The 20,838-nt window shown below is 43.9% G+C and overlaps 1 protein-coding gene across 10 annotated transcripts in view; it reads right to left on the bottom strand.

Moving 5' to 3' along the window:
* LOC100514786 (ATP-binding cassette sub-family A member 13) overlaps window positions 1-20,838 on the bottom strand; it is a 348,431-nt gene that overhangs the window by 262,511 nt on the left and 65,082 nt on the right. For all 10 annotated transcript variants that reach the window (XM_021063898.1, XM_021063900.1, XM_021063901.1 and 7 more), the window contains 7 exons: window positions 19,826-19,953; window positions 18,698-18,798; window positions 18,287-18,472; window positions 17,371-17,558; window positions 15,821-15,984; window positions 8,833-8,947; window positions 934-5,715 (listed from right to left, as the gene is read on the bottom strand). In XM_021063898.1, the coding sequence (XP_020919557.1) occupies window positions 934-5,715; window positions 8,833-8,947; window positions 15,821-15,984; window positions 17,371-17,558; window positions 18,287-18,472; window positions 18,698-18,798; window positions 19,826-19,953 (5,664 nt within the window). The remainder of the gene's footprint in view (window positions 1-933; window positions 5,716-8,832; window positions 8,948-15,820; window positions 15,985-17,370; window positions 17,559-18,286; window positions 18,473-18,697; window positions 18,799-19,825; window positions 19,954-20,838) is intronic.

Raw genomic sequence — 20,838 nt, 5'->3', positions numbered from 1 at the left:
ATTCCCCTCTAACCTTTTCTACTGACAAGCTTCAAAAGAGATGAAAAAATGATATAAGAAAGAACATAATGTGACGACCTGTGGTAAAATTTTGAATTTTCATCCATTCCAAATATAAATATCACAATAGGTTAACCGGAATGAAAAAATGTTTAAGCCCTTCATTTGTGATTAGGCAGTTAATAAATTAATCCCAAATATGGCCAGGAGGAGATCCTGCTGCGGCACAGAGGGTTAAGAATCCGTCGTTGCTGCAGTCATAGGTCACAGCTGCAGCTCGGATTCAATCCCTGGCGCAGGAACTTCCACATGCCGTGGGTGTGACCATAATTTTGTTTTTAATGACCATGATATATATCGAAATACATATATAATAACAATTTTTCAGTTCCATATAAAATAGAATTTAATAATCACTTTCATAACAAAATTATAAGAAAACATAATAAAGAGATTAATTGCCAGGGACAAGGCTTCAATACATGTTTACTAGTTAGATGGCAATCATCAAAATTATCTTACTAGATTTTAATAAAATGTTCATTTAGACAAAAATCTTTTCAAAAATCATCCAAAGGGGAGTGAGTTCCTGTCGTGGCTCAGTGGTTAACGAATCCGACTAGGAACCATGAGGTTGCGGGTTCCATCCCTGGCCTTGCTCAGTGGGTTAAGGATCCAGCGTTGCCGTGAGCTATGGTGAAGGTTGCAGACGCGGCTTGGATCCTGCGTTGCTGTGGCTCTGGTGTAGGCCGGCGGCTACAGCTCCAACTTGACCCCTAACCTGGGAGCGGCCCAAGAAAACGGCAAAAAGGCAAAAAAAAAAAATCCAAAGGGGTTGGCACGGGGCTGTCACTGACATTTATATACTGCAGAGAAAAAATGGATTGTAATGTGTAACAACTACAGGTTCTGTTCAAAGCAAAGTAGACTCACCTCATCTCTGCTATGATGTTTCTGCGGAGGTCTTTTAGCAGGAGAGATACTCTGTTTCCAGAATGTGCCTTGACTAAAAAGGAGAAGAATGTTTTCCAAAGCTGCTCCATGAAATCCACTAGGCTTCTCGGAGGGAGAGGGGTTCTCTCACCATCTTCCGACTGAGTGTGGTTCAAGGGGAGGTTAATGAAATTCATTATTTGAAGGTCAGCATCACTTACATTCAAGACTGCTTCTTGAGAGCTCTCAACTAAGTTATTGATTGAATTAATTAGGAAGCTTTCCAAAAGCAGCTGAACAACTGAGAAATTAGTTGGCTGCTCTTGGTTTAGCAGATGAGTAAGAAGGGCAACATCAAAATTATCTTCTCTAGAAATGTTTTCGAGGTGACTCAAAAAGGCAGCAATATTTTTAGTCCACAGAGCGGTGTCATCAGGTAAACTCTGGTTAGCTGTAAGAAGAAATGTTTGTATCATTTTGGAGTCATCTTTGTTTGCATATTTATGGAACCGGTTTTTTATGGCCAATAAAAAATCTTCAATAATTTCTAATATCTTCAATGATGATGAATCCAGGCGTTCCAAAAAAGGGGCAAGTTGCAGAGTGATGTTTTGAAGAGTCACTGAATTAATCATTTGCATTTCTTTGTTAATCTCAGAAAACAGGGATCTGATCCTAAAGTCATGGGTTAGATCTGTCATGATTTGTTCAAGCTCAAGCCAGAGTGCCTCAAAGTTGTAGGTTGCTCCAGTCTCTTTAATAAAACTTGATAGTGCTTCCAAACTACGGCCTGTAAGGTTTGCATTCAGAAGTGTCATAAACAGGGAGACTACGGAATTAGTCCTATTTTCTAGGTTCTCATCCCTAGACAGCAAGTCGATTATTCTCCCCAGATTTAAGGAACTAGTATTTCGAACAGGTGCTTCTGCCCCTTCAGTAACATTAAGGGTCTTGTTTAAACTAGCTAGTTTATTAAGAAGGTTTTCATCTGATGTGACTTTTGTTAAGTCGACATTTTTTAATTTTCCTATGACTTGCAAAGCAACTTGCTTAACGGGACCACCAGGACAAAGTTCAGAGATGCTACCATGGCTTTGATTTCCAGAAGACAGGACGAATGGTAATGCCTTATACCAAAATCCTTGCACAGTTTCCACAAGGGAAGTCTTGACATGGAAGGCTTCAGACAGCTCTAGAAGAATGGACATCCAGTCCATTAATTCATGAACGACACAGGCCACTTTCCTACTTACCTCCCTCTGTGAGGTTTCATTTAAACATGGTGAATCTTCACTGAGGGGAGACAGGTGGAGGTGGGCAAGGATCCCGGCCACTTTGCTGTAAAAAAGAGACGTGAGCTCATGGGCATTACAGGCCTCTGACTTAGGATGCTGCTGCAATCCAGAAGCCGTGCGATTCCAGCACCAAAACACAGGAAGACAAGTTAAGGCCTCTGGAAGAATTTCCGGATTATCTGATATTAATTCAGTTGTGTCCAGAAGAGTTTTTATCACAATGGCAAAGTCTTCCTTGGTGACATCTGAAAGGCTTATGCCATGAAGGAGCGTGAAGTTATAGGCATCCTTGAGGGCTTCCGTGACGTTTTTGTCGACCACTCTCTGCAGGAGCCCCACGGCATGAGGAAGCAGGTAATACAGATCTACCACGGTGTCAACGTCACCTCTGGGGAACAGGCGTGAGAGCCTCAGCAGATGGTTGACATTCCAAGAATGGGAGCTGTCGACAAATTTTTCCATCAAGTCAACGAAGAAGCTGACTCCCAAGGTGCCAGATCCTAACCTACTGATATTCCTAAAGAAATTCATCAGGCCTTCACCAACCTGTCCAAGCTGCTCTGCTAGCAGGTGTATGTCTGCGTTCTTGAGAGTGTGCATCAGAGAAGTTACTGTCTTCAAAACTTGCAACTTCTCGGGCTCTTGTGGGATGTTGTGATAAACTGAGGGCCTTAGGAAATTGAATGCATCCCTCATCAGTTGAATACTGAGACCCACAGCTTTTGTTATTATTTCCGGTGAAGTTATTTGGGGAGAACTTTGAGGATCATGAGATAAATTGAAGGCAAGGTAACTAGCTAACTGATAAAACGAATCGCCTAACCCATGCATTTCCTTTTCCTTTGGACTGGTCGCAAATGCATTTAAAATTTTTTCAGTTTCAGAAGAGGTGTTATTTTTCAGGGTGGGAGGGGAACTCGCTTTCGCGAGTGTTTGAATTTTCTTCCCCAGAGCTACTAAATGCAGCCAAATATTTTGAAACAGAAGAGGCATTTCAGCTGACATTTCTGTGGGTTTTAGAATTAATTCAGTAAAATGTTTCCAGTTGGACTGAGGTGCAGCATCAAAGTCTCTTGTTACGTTGCTGATAATCAGCCTTACTTGGTTTGTGGAATCATTTAAAACGGTTAATAAAATCTCAAATTTTGGTACCTCTTCTTTTTCCAAGACTGCAGTGAGTATAACATTGAGAAAGTCAGTCATGTTTTTTAAGTAACTATTCACACAATTCATATTCGATGTATTCAGTGAACAATCAGGCTCCATCATTACATTCAACACCCAAGTCACAAGCTTCAAAGCCGAGTTCATTTTGTCCTCCGCATCTCTGAAACGCCTCACGACACCCTGAAGGCGGCCTTGTGAAAAACTGGAGTTAGACAACATCCTACACAGATGGGTGATGATGTCTATCCACCGGCTGCATCCTTTCAGCCTGCTAACTGTGTCTGCAGAAGAAAATGTGGAATTTAACATGGCCAGAATGTGAAATGCCCTCTGTGAGGTATTGGCATAGAAGAGGCCACCTTCCAAAATAAACTCAGTAACATTTTGGAAAATGTCAGCACAGGACAATAAATCTTGGTCATGGGACACATTTTTAAGAAATGATATTGTTTCTCTGAGGTTGGCAAGGACATCTGCAAACCTCACTTCATAATCTGTAAGGTCCTTGGAAAGAAAGTGATTCCTCAAAGGTACATTTCTATCTATATAGGCTGAGGTATTGCTTAACTCAATGAAAACGTCCAGGAGAGAAGATAAAAACTCTCTGCTCCCGTTTGTGTGTAAAGGAAATGACTTCAGCTGAGCCAGGGCGGTTTCCATGGTGAGAAGGGATTTCTCTACATGGTCCAGGTTGAGCAACTTTACTCTAACTAATCCATCACTTAATGCCACCCAGAGACCCCTGAGATTTAGAAAATCATCCCAACTGTGAAAGCCATCAGCTTGAGTCACATTTCTAAACAAGTGTAAGATGAGTCCAGCAGGGTGATGGGTTGGAAGTCGTCCGCGGCAGGTTTGGGGAACAGGCACAGCACTTTCCAGTTCATCCAAAAGCTGAGTGAGACCAACATGAAGCGAAGTGAGAACACCCAGGTTCAGCCGAAATACCTGCGATGCGCTTCGGCAGATTCCAGTCCACATTTGCAGCCATGAGACAGTACAGTGAACCGCCGCAAACCTAGGGAACGCGCTGCCCTCTGCTGTGAGGTTGGAAAGCATCTGTGCCCAGGGAAGACGGGAAGCAGACCCCTTCTCTACGGAGTAATGCACAGAAGGAAGGCTTTTGTTATTCAAAACGAAGCATTCATTACCCAGCAGGGCTTCTCCTGAGCCATGGAGGAGCTGGCTCACATACTGAAATACAGAATTACGAAAATCTGCATCCGTCGCGAAGAGCTGTTTGAGGCCTGTCAGAGTAGCGTGGATCCCTTGCATTTCTGGGGCCTCTTTAGACATCAGGGATTGGGCTTGAAGCTCCAAAAAGTTAAAAATTGAAAGCAGCTGCTGACAGTAAGGCACTTGAGAAATTCCCCCAAGAACCTCTGTTGTCTCATAAAAAAATGCAAATGCCTTACTGATGTTCTGGAAATTAAATTGCCTTGTGATATCCAAAATGTGTTCTGAGATTTGTGTGAGGAAAGGGAGCAAGGACTCTCTACTCTGAATGCTCAAAAATGTATAGACGTATTGGTAAAATGAAGAGTAAATCTGCAGAAATAAAGCTGAGTCCTTGTCCTGGAAGACATGGAGATATACATGAGTCAGAATTTTACCAATGTCTTTTTTTTGAGGTTCAGAAAGGGCTGAGAAAAGTTTAGACGCGTTCCTCAGAGCATGGACTGTGCCCACAGCGTCTGAGACCTGTTCCTGCCTCAGAAGTCCAAGTTCATGGAGACTGTTTATTACAATTTCACTTAAGTGAACAAAATCCATCTTCCTGGCTGGCGATTGACGCCCATCTGAATGGAACAACTGGGAAAAGCTAAAGCTTTTGCTAAGAATCCTCTCGTCTTCTGGATCAGAAAAATTTAAAAGCGTAGACAAGACTTCCAGTTTAGCTCTTTCTCTTGCTGAAATGTCATATATCCACAATTCTAGTAACTTGGGATGCATTTCATAAAGTAATAATTCCAGAAATCTCAAGCTATTCCTCGATTCCTTCTTTCTCCAGAGGTTTTCAAGAGTTTGTACTTTTTCAATCATCTCTTTGCCAGATTCCAAAAGTTTCTGAGTATCAACACCAGCTGTATCACTCTCTAAGCGTGTTAAATGATCTATCCACAGATAACTTATATTTAGAATACTCTCAGGGAGAGACAGGAGGGTATGGAATTTGGGAACACTGGATGAGTCAAAAGGATTAGGCACTAATAATTTCTCCAAAAATTCCATAAAAGATAGAAGAAGGTTTATCTGCTCATCCTCAAGGGGCTGCAACTTCTTTTCCACCATTAGAAGTTCCTTGGTAGAATTTAAGAGCCTACAATATTAATAAAACGGATTCAGTATCAGAAAAATAAATTTAAGACAAATGCAACTTAGCAAATTTTAGACAATACTCAAATTTGTTGATAGTAAACCATAAATGAAATATCTACGAGACTATGTAATTTCCCTTAAATTAATGTGGCTATTTGAAAATGTTGTAGAAATCTACAATGCGCACATTTAGCTTAAAGTCTGCTTCTTGCACCAAAAACAATGCATTTTAAGTTAAATTTTACTCAACAAGCCTATATGCATGACCATTAAAGATAAATTTGCTATTTATGCAGGAAGAATCTTAGGATTCAGTTCCTTATCACATCTCAGAACCTCTGACTACAGAGGTTGTCCAAATTGCGAGACGGTTTGAAAACACCCCTTTATGATTTAAAGACGACTGTCAGGATTCCTTGTTCTAGAAAGCAACTGCAGTGCTCCTTAACCAATGCTATTTCCCACTGCTAGAAACACATTATTTTAGATGGTGTACTTTCCCTCTAGGTGTTTTTTCCTTTTTCTTTTTTCTTATTTTATTTTTTTTACAGCCGCACCCACAGCATATGCAAGGTCCCCAAATCAGAGCTGCAGCTGCCAGCCTCCGCCACAGCCACAGCCACAGCCACAGCCACAGCCACATGGGATCCAAGCCGTATCTGTGACTAAGGCTGCAGCTTGCGGGCCACACCAGCTTCTTAACCCACTGAGTGAGGCCAGGGATTGAACCTGCATCCTCACAGAAACAATGTCGGATTCTTAGTCAGCTGAGCCACAGTGGACTCTCCAGGGGTTTCTTTTTAAAATGCAAAGGAGCAGCTCGGGCTTATGACAAATCCCCACTTAGAATGCAAGTCCTCGTCTGGACAAGTTACTAACCTCTACTAACCCAGGAACTACAGTCCACTTTGGAAATCCTTGAGGCCTTGTGCTTCAGACTTTAGGAAGGTAACCTGGCGTGTATGTCACATACATTTTCCTGTCCCTCCATGCGTGGGCCCTGGGGCAGCCCATCATCAGCTCCCCAACACTCATGCAGGGAAACCTCAGGATGGGCCTGAGGCCGGGAGCAGCAGACTCAACACTGAGACCTCTGCAGAATGAGGTGTGACACCAGCCATTAGAAAAGCTTTGATTTTCAGACTTTTTTAAGATTTCAGAATTGTGGAGACAGGCTTTTGACCTGTCTTGGTTATTACTGCCCTAACGGGGGAAGGACTTTCTAAACTCCTCGAACTCTGTAATCCTGTTTTGTAACACACTGTCTGGCATAGAATAGACATAGGATGGATCAACTGCAGGAATGCTGTTTTTCTCCCCCTAGCTGAGATCTGAGAGGAGAAAAAAATACAGGCTTAATTTAGTGTATTGTTATTTGTACAACAGAGAGTGGCTACTTTGAACCATGGAACATTGAAAACATTTCCTGGGAGAAAAACCCCATCTGGAAAGAGAAAGCTTCACTATTAAGAATTCAGTATGGGAGTTCCTGTTGTGGCTCAGGGGGTTACAAACCCAACTAGTACCCGTGAGAATATGGGTTCCATCCCTGACCTCGTTCAGTGAGTTAAGGATCTGGTGTTGCCGCAAAGTGCAGCTCCAATTCGACCCCTAGCCTGGGAACTTCCATATGCCACAGGTGCAGGGGTAAAAAGAAAAAAAAAATTTTAACAAAAAAATAATTCAGTATGAACCTTGCTCAAATCCAGCCCTGCACAGAGATACATCCACAACCACTATGCAAGGAAGGGCATTCTAGGTGGAGCAGAATGCAAAACCATCTTGTCTTTCATTAGGAACTGAGAGGCCATGGGGTAGTAACAGGAGGATGTAACAGCCAGCGTAGAGCTAGCACCACTGGTGGTGACACTGGCATACATGCTTTATCACTTTGCAGTTTATAACCTTCACAACTATAATCTCAGCTCACTCCTACAACAGCCCTCTGAGGTACACATCGTTATTCCCATTTCATGGGAAAAGGAACATTTCAGGATTCTTTTGAGTTACAAATTCAAACTGCTTTTATATGGCAGGAACCAGATATAGCCCAGGTCTTCTCATTTCAAGCTCAGCTTTCTTAGCATTAATGGTACTTATGTCCGTTCTTATTCATTCATTTCTTTATTCATTAAATGAACACCTACCTATCTAGCACCTGTCATGAAGGATACTGTGCCAGACGCCATGGGTCTAAAATTAAACCCGCCCTCGGAGCGTACATCATCGCTGTCTCTCTGTGCTAGCACATACTTGAGACTTTTCAGGGGAGCAAAGGTACTATAAAACCCAAGACGAGCAAGGGACTGATTCTCTTAAGGGTCCACCCCACTGTCTTTCTCCCGTGTCCATTCATAGCTGACCTTAAAAAGTTTCCCTAGGACTGATGAATCCCAGGTCCAGATGCTGTGGAACGGCTCTTAAACTTTGGTGTGCACATGAACCCCCTGTAAAAGTTTTCCTATCTACAGAACCTTGGGTTCTACACATAGGCAAGATTTAGCATGTCTGGGGCAAAGTTCAAGCATTTGTATTTTTAGCAAACTTCACAGATAAATTTGATCCATTCCCAAGTTTGAGAGCTGTTGCTCTAAGGCAAAGCTTCTGTCCCATCACCTCTCAACACACCCTACAGATAACAAAGTGTGCCTTTAAACTATACACCATGTCCATAATTATATATAAAAATTTCCATTTCAGTACATGTGCTGAAATAGCATAGCAGGATATAATCTGGCAGATTTAGTTGCAAAGATCCCTTCTCTCCCAAAAGTCTCCAGAACTATAAGAATCTTAAGTCACTGCCCCTACGTCTAAACTCGATGCAACTAGATAAGACTATTTTTCAAAGAAAGCTTTTGTTGGGGAGTAGTTTATTATAAATAATAAAAGGAAAAAGCTTTTACTATAATCTGCATTTCTTTTCAAAATCCATGGAAACATGAGTCATACATCCTATGAAATAAATATTTATGGAGAAGTGAACATGTATGAAGCACTGCATCCATAACTAAACCAGAATCTCACCTTTTAGAGCAAGGGTTTCCTATCATTAGGGTTTGTTTATTTTCAGATAATAGTTGAATCAAGGCCTAGAAGTTGAATTCTGAAAACTTACCTGGATAGGGAAGTTTTTGGAGTTTTGAGTAAGTTATTCAAAAATGCAAAGTAATTGTCACTGATGATTTTCCAATCCATGTTTTCTTCATAACAAGGAGATTCCTCAGAGAAAGCTAAATAAAAAGGCATTTCATGTCATCATTTCAAGTTGTGTATAAAAGTCATCTACAAAACTGAAAAATGCTTCAGCGTTTCAGTTAACGTGGTTGAAAATACAAGAGAGAATTAGAAGTTTCTCTTTTTTTTTTTTTTTTTTTGTCTTTTTGCCTTTTCTAGGGCCAGTCCCATGGCATATGGAGGTTCCCAGATTAGGGGTCAAATCGGAGATGTTGCCGCCAGCCTACGCCAGAGCCACAGCAACATCAGATCCGAGCCGCATCTGCGACCTACACCACAGCTCACAGCAACACCAGATCCTTAACCCACTGAGCAAGGCCAGGGATCGAACCCACAACCTCATGGTTCCTAGTCAGATTCGTTAACCACTGAGCCATGACAGGAACTCCTGGAAGTTCTGATCTGACTTCAGCTTCTGGCCAAGATGAAGTACCACTGGCCATCAAGCAAGGTAGGACAGAGACCCGTGAATGACAGAAAATAAGCAAGGTGAGACCTTCCACTCTGTGACTCAGGCAGCAGGAACAGAGCTGATGCCCGGTGGGTGTCCTGAGTTGAGAGAAGGAAGTTCAGAGTCCAGAAGACAGGGGAGAGGACCAGAAATGAGAAAGCTGTGCAGAGAGGGTAGCTGCTACCTGCCTCCTTCAAGTATGCAGCTAAGGTGAAGCAATCCATGCAAATGAAGGCACTTCCTGAGACCCCAAAAAGAATGACACCCCAAAATTAAAGATAAGTGGCCAGTGATCTCACAGGGCCAGGAACAAACTCTGTTCCCATGAACCAGACTGGAGCAATCAGGATTTGTTAAGACATTGAGCAAAAGATGCAAAAAAGGTCTTGACTCGGTGACAACGAATATTTACAACCACTCTGAGCACTTCCAGCCCCGTCCAGCAAGTCTTAAAAGCAAGACTCTACAGAATCAAACTGCTTTCAAGCAATGTTTCAATAGCATAGGAAAACAGAATAACAAGCACAAAACAAGGCTAAATTCATAATATTTGGCATTCAGTCAAAAATTACCAGGCATGCAAAAAAGCAGGAAAATGTGGCTCATAACTGGGAGAAAGTATAATCAATCAAAACTTACCCAGAACTGACAGAATTCAGGTAGAAGTAGTAGAGATGAGCATTAATCACATAAAAACAGTTTATACTATTCATACTACATAGTTTAAATACTCCACTTAAAAGGCAAAACTTGTTAGGTCAGATAAAATAAGAACCAAATATATGTTGCATATCCAAAATGTACTTGAAATAAAAGACATAAATAGCTTAAAAGAAAAAAGATAGAACAACCAACACTAATCAAAAGGAAGCTTTCAAATGAGTGGACTTCAGATGATAACACCATTATTTTATGACCAAAAAAGTCTTCAGGTATTCGAGAGGACATAACAATTCTAAATCTTTATACACATTATAACAGAGCTTCAAAACAATGACACAAAAGCTGATGAAAATAACAGGATGAATAAACAAATGCACAATTATAGCTAGAGATTTCAATACCCCTCTCCAAATAATTAATAGAATAGGAAGACAAAACATCAATAAGGCAAAAGATTTCTGCAGGACTCTCAGACAACCTGATCTAACAGATGTTTACAGGATGCCCCACTCAACAATACTGTGCACATGCTTCTCAAACACGGGCCACATTCCAGGCTCTAAAACCCATGACAGGATTAAAGTCATACGAAGAATGTTCACTGACAAATAGCTCAGAGAGCAAAAAAGAAATCAAAAGGTAAATTAGAAATCCCTTTAACACTGGATGACAGTGAAAGTACAACATCCAGTCTTTGTGAGATGCCACTCACAAAGTACTTAGGGAGAGACTGACACCATTAAATACCTGTACTGGGAATAATAAAGGTTTCAAAACCCCGACGTTCAAGTTAAAAACCTAGAAATGAAGAGTCAGTTAAATCCCCGGGAAGGAGAAGAAAGAGAACAAAGACCAAAGTGGACACACAGGAAAAAGATAAACATTCACGGAAAACGAACAAAACAAAAGGTGACTTCTTTGAGATCAAAAGCACTGACAAACCTCTGGGCAGAGAGATCAAGAAAAAAAAAGAAAGACACGCATTCCTGATATCATGTATAAGACAGGTGCAGATTATTCAGATCCTGTAATATTAAGAGAATAAAAATGGAATACATTTGACCCTGGAGCAACATGAGGGTCAGGGGGCCAACCCTCCACACAGCAGAAAATCCATGTATAATGTACAGGCAGCCCTCTATCTCACAACCCTCACAGCTGAAGATGCAACCAACTGCAGAATGCACAGGACTGCAATATTTACCCCTGAAAAAAAATCCATGCACAAGTGGACCAGTGCAGAGCAAACAGCATACAACTGTTCAAGGGTCAGTTGTACGATGAAAAATGTTATGGCAATAAGTTGGACAACTTAGATGAAACAGGCAAATTCCTCAAAAGACAAATTCGCAAAGTCCATTCAAGAAGAAATAGATCATCTGAATAGCTCTACGTCTATTAAATAAACTGAACATATAGTTAAAAGAAAACTGAAGGCCCAGATGGCTTCACTAGTGACTTCTACTAAATGTTTAAGGGAGAAACGATACCAATTCTACACAAACTCTTTCAAAAATTGAAGAGGAGAAAAGACTTTTCAACTCATTTCACGAAACCATAATTACCCTGATAACAAAGTAAGACAAAGATTAAAAAAAAAAAAAAAAAAAAGGAATTCCTGCCGTGGCACAGAGGGTTAAGAATCAGACTGCAGCAGCTCAGGTCACTGTGAAGCCATGGGTTCAATCCCTGGCTTGGTGCAGTAGGTTAAAGGATCCAGCACTGCCGAAGCTGTGGCTCAAGATTCAGTCCCTGGCCTTGGAACTTCCACATGGCATAGGTGCAACCATTTAAAAAAAAAAAAAAAGAAAGAAAGCTATAGTCTAATATCCCTTGTACCACAAACGTAAAATGGTAAACAAAATTTTAACAAGTTGAATCCAATAATATATTAAAAAGATACATATCTTACCAAATGGAATTTATCCTAGTTATGCAATAGCATAAAAATATTAAATATTAGGATTTTTTTAAGAAAAATAAAGAAGACATAAATAAATGGAGAGATATACTATGTTCATGAATCAGAAGACTCATTATTACAAGAAAAAAAATCATTCTCCCTAAATTTATCTACAGATTCAATTCAATCCTGGTCAAAATTCCAGCAGAATTTTGAGAAATTGAAATGCAAACAACCTAGAATAGCTAAAACAATGTTTCAAAAGAACAAAGTCAGAAGGCTTATATTACCTGACTTTAGGACTTACTGTAAAGCTATGATAATTAAGATTGGAGATACCAGTATAAAGATTCATAAAGAGATTACTGGGGCAGAATAGACAGTGCAGAAAAAGACCCATATATTTGAAAATTTTAATAAAATGCAAAGGTAATCAGTGGAGAAGAGTTAATCTTCATAACAAATTTTCCTGGAGCAATTGGATCTCCATATGCAAAAAATAAAACAATACCACCTGATATGCACCTAAATCATAGATAAAAATTAACTCAGAATACATCATAGACCTAGTTTAAAACCTAAAGCTATTAACCTTCTAGAAGAAAACATAGGTGAAAATATTTGTGACCTCAAGCGTAGCAAAGATTTCTTAGCTGCAGTACTAAAACCATGATCCACTGAGAAAAAAAGATAACTGGAACTTGATCAAAACTAAAACTTTTGCTCCTGGACGACACTGTTGAGAAACATGGAACTACAAACTTGAGACTAGGAGAAAATATCTGCAAAACCTCCTATTTGGTAAAGGGCTTCCGTCTCGCCTTCACAAGGAGTTTTTAAACTCACTGGTAAAGAAACATGCAACCCAACTTTAAAAATGGGGAAAAGATCTGAGCAAGCAATTGATGACTAAAGATACACAGATGATATAGAAGCTAGATGTCCAAACCACTACTCATAGATGGGAATGAAATCCATAATGAGGTTCCACAGCACACCCATTAGAATGGCTAAAAACGCTTAAAGCGACCACGCCAAGTGTCGGCGAGGATGCAGAGGGAACCGTCTGGGAGAAAGGCTTCTGGTGAAGCTGCCAAATGGTCCAACTTTGGGGGTTTTTTGGGTGGGTTGTTTTGTTTTGTTTGTTCTTCTTAGGGCCACACTTGTGGCCTATGGAAGTTCCCAGGCTAGACGTCCAAACAGAGTTGCAGCTGCCGGCCTACGCCACAGCCGCAGCAACACAGGATGCGAGCTGCATCTGCAACCTACACCACAGCTCATGGCAACGCCAGATCCCCGACCACTGAACATGGCCAGGGATCAAACCTGCATCCTCATGTATACCAGTTAGATTTGTTTCCACTGCACCACAACAGGAACTCCCTAAAATGGTCCGACACTGAAAAACAACTTTTCAGTTTCTCAAAAAGGCACACATGCACTAACCAGATAATCCAGGCATTTTACTTCTGGTCTGCAGAAGGGGGACCAGACTGACTCTGACCTTGGAGCACCTGACACAGCTAACGGTGTGGGTGTCACTGGAAATAGTGGCGAGTCACTTACCCTTTCTACTTGAAACAGTGAAGTTCTCTTTTGTTTCCTAGAATAAATGCTGGAAGTCAGGCCTATTCCCCTCTACCCCATGCTGTCAGCGAGCTTTGGAGAAACTGACCTCCCCAAGGGGAAAGAAGTGCAGAGCAACAGTTGGGGATTCGCTCCTGCAAAAGTTGGCTTCTGCCTGATCGCCTAGAGGGGAGCCCTCTGGCTGAGAACGCGGCCCTCTGCACAGGGCACTTCATCAGCATGTCAGCACCTCATCCTCACATCATCAGACGCTAAGACCACATAAAAACAGAAGCCAAAACACACAGAAAAACAACGCCTCAGAAGAAATAGAAAACCCAGATACAAACTTTAAAATAAAGGAATATTTCTGAGTAAGAAAAGAAGACGCAGAGAGAGCAGAAAGCAATGTTTCAGGTCTCCTCAGAAGAAGGAAGTCTTCTTAGAAATTTAAAATATAAGTTAAAATTTTAGTTAAATAGAGTTGTTTAAAACAAAATTGAGAAAATATCCCAGAAATTAGAAGAGAAAATATCCTAAAAGATTATAAAGTTAGAGAATCATGCAGGAGATTCAATTTATGGCTGCTAGGAGTTCTCTAAAGAAAGAGAGAGAGAAATGCAGGGTTTGAATTTATCAAAGAATGATACAAGAATATTTTCCAAAATGTTTATTTTCTGGTAAAAATGGCCCACTGGGTATGCGATGTGATACATTTTTCGAAGGCAGATCTGGCATTACTCTGGCTATGGTGTAGGCTCAGATAAGACCCCTAGGCCAGGAACTTCCATATGCCATGAGTGTGGCCCTAAAACAACAACAACAACAATAAGGAGCTGGCACTGCTGCAGCTTTGGCGTAGATCACAGTTGTGACTTGGACCTGATTCTTAACCTAATGGAAATTTCACATGATGTGGAGTTGGCAAAAGAGAAAGAAAAAAAAAATTCACCAGAAAGAACCAATAGCAGAATACGAGAGGCAGAAGAACAAATAAGCAAGGTGGGGGAGTTCCTGTCATGGCGCAGTGGTTAATGATTCCGACTAGGAACCATGAGGTTGCGGGTTCCATCCCTGGCCTTGCTCAGTGGGTTAACGATCCGGCATTGCCGTGAGCTGTGGTGTAGGTTGCAGACGCGGCTCGGATTCTGCGTTGCTGTGCCTCTAGCGTAGGCCAGTGGCTACAGCTCCGATTCAACCCCTAGCCTGGGAACCTCCATATGCCGCGGGAGCAGCCCAAGAAATGGCAAAAAGACAAAAAAAAAAAAAAAAAAAAAAAAGGCAAGGTGGAAGACAGACCAGTGGAAATCACTTAAGTGGAGCAGGATAAAGGAAAAAGAATTTTTTTAAATGAGGATAGTCTAAGAGACCTCTAGAACCACACTAAATGTTCCAGCATTCATATTGCAGGGTGCAAGAAGGAGAAGAAAGGGCCAAAGAAAATATTTGAAGAGATAATAGCTGAAAACTTCCCTAATGTCGGAAATAAATCACTCCCTCAAATCCAGGAAACACAATGAATATCATACAGAACAAACCCAAGGAGGAACACCCTAAGACACATATTCATCAAACGGACCAAAATTGAAGACAAAGAGAAAATACTGAAAGCAGATACAGAAAAGCAACAAATAACATGCAGGGGAACCCCAATAAGGTTACCAGCTGATTTTTCAGCAGAAACTCTGCAGGCCAGAAGGGAGATGGCATGATGCAAAGTGATGAAAGGAAAAAAACCTACAAACAAGATTACTCTACCCAGCAAGGCTCTCATTCCAATTTGAAGGAAAAATCAACAGCTTGACAGATAAGCAAGAGCTAAGAGAATTAAACACTGCCAAACCAGCTTTGCAACAATTATTAAAGGAAATTCTCTAGGTGGAAAAGAAAAAGCCACAACTAGAAATGATAAAATTACAAATGAGAAGGTTCATGGGTAAAGGTCGGGAATCATCCCCACGCAAATGTGATATCAAAACCAGGCACAGTGATTAGAAGAGGGTACCAGTGCAGTATACCGGAGATGCACTTGCAGTTAAGAGACCAGCAACTTAAAAACAATCTTGTTTCCTCATAAGGAAACACAGGCCTTAAGTGATACATTAGACCAGAAGGACTGAGTGGATATTTACGGGACATTGCATCAGAAAGCAGCAGAATTCACTGCTCCAAAGGGCACATGGAACATTCTCTAGGACAGATCACGTTCAGGGCCACACATCAAGCTTCAGTCCTTGCTGTGCTTGGGGGCCGTGCTGCCGCCACACCGAGGGGACACCTACGTACCTGGAGGTGAAGTCACTGACTTATCAAGCAGACCGTCCTGGAAACTCTCCTGCTTGTTAACAAATCGAGCCAGTTCACACGTCTTCCTGACAAATCCTAGGAAGGCTTTCCAGGAGGGTGTCTGTTCCAGGAAAAGCTGTACCTTCTTTAGTGTATGAAACAGCCTGCAATCAAGAACAATCCAGAGAAAACAGAAGTTAATAATGGTTTCCCAGAAGGTAGCATTACAAATTCATCTAAATACACATATGTACAAAAGCCTGGCACTAGTCACATAGGAAATTAGAACCTTTGAAATAGTTTTCTTAATAGGTATTTATTTATGAATTCCCCCACAATGATTTGCAACCTGAGGAAAAGTCATTTACGGGAATTCATAAAATATAAGGCAACAAATCAAGAGCGGAAAAAGTAGAAAGTTAAAGGATAGACTATGAAATGAGTTTGAGGTTAAGAGACATAGATTTCCTATGCTGTGAACACCCTAAAAGCCAGGGAGAGTGTAAATTCATTACACATACAGTTCACAAAAAATAAAAATATGAATAAAAATCAAAATAAAAACAATGCATAATTCCCATGAGGAGCCGCTCAGCAGTTAAGGCTGGAATCCTGAATCGTGATAGACAAGAGCCCCAGGCTAAATGATGCCCAGGATTTCTTGTGAAAGATTAAACCAATGGCTAAACTTCAAGGGGACTGTTCAATATTTTACATTTTGTAGATGCTTTCCAATAGTACCAAATAGGTTAATCTTTTTTTTTTTTTTTTTTGCTTTTTGCTTTTTAGGGCTGCACTTGCAGCATATGGAGGTTCCCAGGCTAGGGGTCGAATCAGAGCTACAGCTGACAGCCATAGCCACAGACACAGCAATGCAGGATCCGAGCCATGTCTGTGACCTACACCACAGCTCACGGCAATGCCAGATCCTTAACCCACTGAGTGAGGCCAGGGATTGAACCTGTGTCCTCATAGGACCTGAAACCTCACGGTTCCTAGTGGATCCACTTCCACTGCATCATGACAGGAACTCCGACTTTTTTAAATAGAAAGAAAATTGAACAACTGTCTATTTACAAAAAATAAAATACAGCAAGTTCCTTGTGGCACAGTAGGTTAAGGACCCAGCATTGCTGCAGCTGTGGCTTAAGTCACAACTGTAGCTTGGGGTCAGTCCCTGATCCAGGAACTCCCACATGGCACGGGTGCGGCCAAAACAAACAAACAAAAGAATATACTATGTTCACCTGTCTCTTGAGTAGAAGGAAGCAGTTGGAATCCTTCCTGATTCTAATTATTCAGAAGTTTTTCTTTTTTTTTTCTTTTGAGGGCCGTACCTGCGGCATATGGAGGTTCCCAGGCTAGGGGTCGACTCGGAGCTACAGCTGCTGGCCTACACCACAGCTCACAGCAACGCGGGATCCCTCAAGCCACTGAGCAAGGCCAGGGACTGAACTCACAACCTCATGGTTCCTAGTCGGATTCGTCTCTGCCGTACCACAATGGGAACTCCTAATTCCTCAGAAGTTTGCCATCGCGCAGGTACTTACACTATGGACATAAGCTGGTCCTTGCAGTCACCTTGGGAGACCTCAGCTCCCAGAAGCCACAAGAGCCGAGAGCAGGGAAGGCTCGCTGCCGAGAGCTGTGTGTCCAGGTCCTGCCAGCCCGGAGAGTCCTCAGGTTCCAAAACTGTCGTATTTGTGTGCCCAGTAACAACCTCTTGCAATAGGCGATTCTTAACAGGCAGAAAGAGACTGCTTGTGACACATAAAGCCATTCAAATGCGGGTCCCTATGATGCAGGCCTCATGTAGTCTCCCTCAAAAAGGGGCCCATCTGAGCAGATTGACACGTCACTGCCCCAACTGACACAGTTCATGGTCACCAGTTTGCTGATTTAATGGGTTTTTATTTCAGGATAAAACATGAAACAAGTAATATCGAAAATAAAATAGACTACAAAAAGATGAACGTTAATATAACCTTCAGTGCCCAGTAAGAAAAACAGGGGCTGGGCGGGACGTGGTCCTGGCCACTAATCGCTCAGCACCCCACAGCCCTACTTGGGAGCTGGGCAAAGGCGGCCCCACGTCCTGGGCAGGGGGGTGAGGAGAGCACGCCCGCTGGTGCCGCTGGCAACTAGAAGCAGCATGACTCCACCTCCTTTGGCCTTTGCGACTAGAAACGGAGCCGGGCGTGAAAGCTGGACACGGGAAAGCAGAAGTGGCCTGGGGAGAGTTCGAAGAGCCCTTGGCCAGGCTCACTGAATGTCAAGTAGATTTTGGCCAAGCGGGTGGCACATGAGCACTGGCATGGTCAGACGTGGGGACAGAGACCAGAGGCAGCCGGGACTCACTGATCTCAACACCTGCGTTGAAAAATGGCATTCCAGCATCAGCCTCTTGAGTGGGTCTAACCTTAGAAATGAGCTCCCTGTGCCCTGGGAAGAGACCCTGGTACTCACAGCATCTTCTACTGACTCAAGGAGCTTGTGCAGAGCGCTGGCCTCACGGGAGGAGTTGTGACCACACACCAGGCCCTCAAGGCCCTCGAGGCCCTCCTGGACGCTGGGGTGCCCAGGACGCAGGAGAGTTCCCACCTCCGACAAGTGACCGCTTAGGCACAGCCCAGTGGCATTCTTCATCAGCAACTAAAAGACAAATGAGAGCCAGAAGGAGGTAACCTCGAGAGGCTAACACCCTCTGCAAGAGCTAGAGAAATCAATGGGCACTCCTTGAAGTCAAGTGTTGAAAGAAAAGACAGTTCCTCCAAACCCGGGCTAGCGCAGTTCACAAGAGCAAAGCAAAACACCGAGTGGGCTTCTCACAGGCCCTTTCCCGCTTGTTTATCTCCAGTCCTTTGCTACCCGCCTTACCTGCTCTAACTGCCCAAAAAGCACAGCCTTCTCCAGCTTCCACTGGCCGGGTCCACCCGGATTGGAGCCGTTAGCAGACGTCTCCAGGCGAACGAGGACTTCTGTAGGATGGACAGAGGGATTTAATGTTCACCCAGGACGGGCCGCTCCACGCCTGCCTTCTGCACGTGGCCGAGAATCAAGGCACTGGATTCTGATAGCGCGCATTTCAGCAGACTGGACCTTCCGCCAGACAGTTGATCACCTCCCTGCGGGAGGAGACCTGAGAAAGTCCCTGCGATTCCATCTCCTCTTTGGAAGATGGCCAGGATGGCCTGGCCGGCCTGTCAGGCTCCTCTTCCCTCTCCCTCGGCCACAAGCACGCAGAGCCTCCCGCTGCCTGCTGCAGACCCGGCCACCGCACAGAGGGACACCAGGCAGATCAGGCAGAGGAGCGCAGAGGGGACAGAAAGGGTGACATGGGCAAAGCCCCCGGCCTGTCCCGCCTAGCCCCACAGATGGGGTGTGAACGTGGTGACTCAGACCCCGGCCCAGGAAAGCGTCTGCCTGGGGCCCCAGGGCGGGCTGACGGTGCACAGACCTGCGACCGCTTCAGCCTTGATGTGCTGGGTGTGACATCCCGCAGAGGCACCACCACGAGGCATGGGGACATGTGTGACGTCCACAGAGCTCGCCTCCAAACCCCAGAGCCAGCGGGCAGTGCTAACTCTGCCTCCCAATCAAACTAGGTTCAACTTGTAATTCTGACAACTGTACAACCACACGCACTTGTAAGACGTAACACAAAGAAATCCCAGGTGCTCCGTCTCTCTTCCTTTTTTTAATTTCTTTTTACAGCCACGCCTGTGGCATATGGAAGTTTCTGGGCCACGGGTCGAATCCGAGCTGCAGCTGCCAGCCTACACCACCGCTACGGCAACTCGGGATCCGATTTGCATCTGCGACCTACGTGGCGGCCTGCAGTGAGGCTGGATCCTTAACCCACTGAGTGAGGCCAGAGATCCAACCCGCATCCTCACAGACGCTGTGTCCAGTTCTTAACCAGCGGAGCCACGATGGGAACTCCCCCAAAGTTTTATGGGGGTAAAATGAGGTAAGTTGGGACAAATAACCCTGAAGCAGGTTTACCTTGGACAAAGTATGAGGTCCGGGCTAGCACCTTCCGGAGGGCCCCGTCGAGCTGGAGCAGGCTCCCCAGAGCCGGCCCGGGGGGGAGGCTCGTGACAACGCGCTGCAGTCGCTGTAGGTGCAGGAATCTGAGGACAAAAATAAACACACGGAATGGAAAGGGCAGCAGTTCAGCGTGTGGCCCTGGGAAATAAAGATTCCACTCACGGGAAAACATGCCACTGCTCAGGAAGCGCCCGCGCAGAACGCAGTCCCACGTGCCCATGTGCGCCCGCAAGCGGGGTCCTGGCAGACGGCGCCCCTCGAATCCACTGACCTGGGGCTGCTCTTGTCTACTGAATATGGGTTCAAGAGCCTCCTCAGCCCACCACAGAGACGTGTACTCCCAGGGTGTGTGAGGAGGCAGGGGTAGGGTCCGGTTCCCGGGGGACTTAAAATATCTGCCACGATGTGCACACTGAGGCGCATGGCACGACTGGCCCGCGGGGACCCCTGTGCCGCACAGGGAGCTCTGCCCAGGCTTCTGCGATCAGCTCCGTGGGAAGAGGATCTGAGAGAGAATGCAGATGTGTAGGTGCATGACTGGGTCACTGTGTTGTACAGCAGACTGTACCACAGGCTTGTAAATCAACTAGACTTCGATAAACTTTGAAAAATAAAATAAAATATCTGCCACGACTCCTCCAGCTATCAGAAAATATTTTATATGCAAGTGTATTTTAGGAGTGTTTCAAGAGGTCAAGATGGTGCCTGGTGGCTCCTGCTCCCTGACGTGTGGCTTCTTGATGGGCCCTGAGGGATAAGAGAGGTCGGTCACCTGTTCCTCCAGCTGTGGGTCACTCTAGAGGAGGACGCCAAGTGGCTCCTGGTACTTAAAGCAAAATGTAGTCACTCGCGTCCCCAGTCCCTGATGAGCCAAGAGGCAGGGAGGGCTTCCTGGGGCTCCCAGGGCCCTGTCTGCCAGAGTCCAGGCAGGCTGCGGGGCGAGCATGCCAAGGGCAGGCTGGAGGTTT

The sequence above is a fragment of the Sus scrofa genome, chromosome 9 (assembly GCF_000003025.6).
Source record: "Sus scrofa isolate TJ Tabasco breed Duroc chromosome 9, Sscrofa11.1, whole genome shotgun sequence".
NCBI lineage: Eukaryota > Metazoa > Chordata > Mammalia > Artiodactyla > Suidae > Sus > Sus scrofa.
Note: the sequence above shows the minus strand (reverse complement) of the source record. Positions and strands in the feature narration are given on the sequence as shown.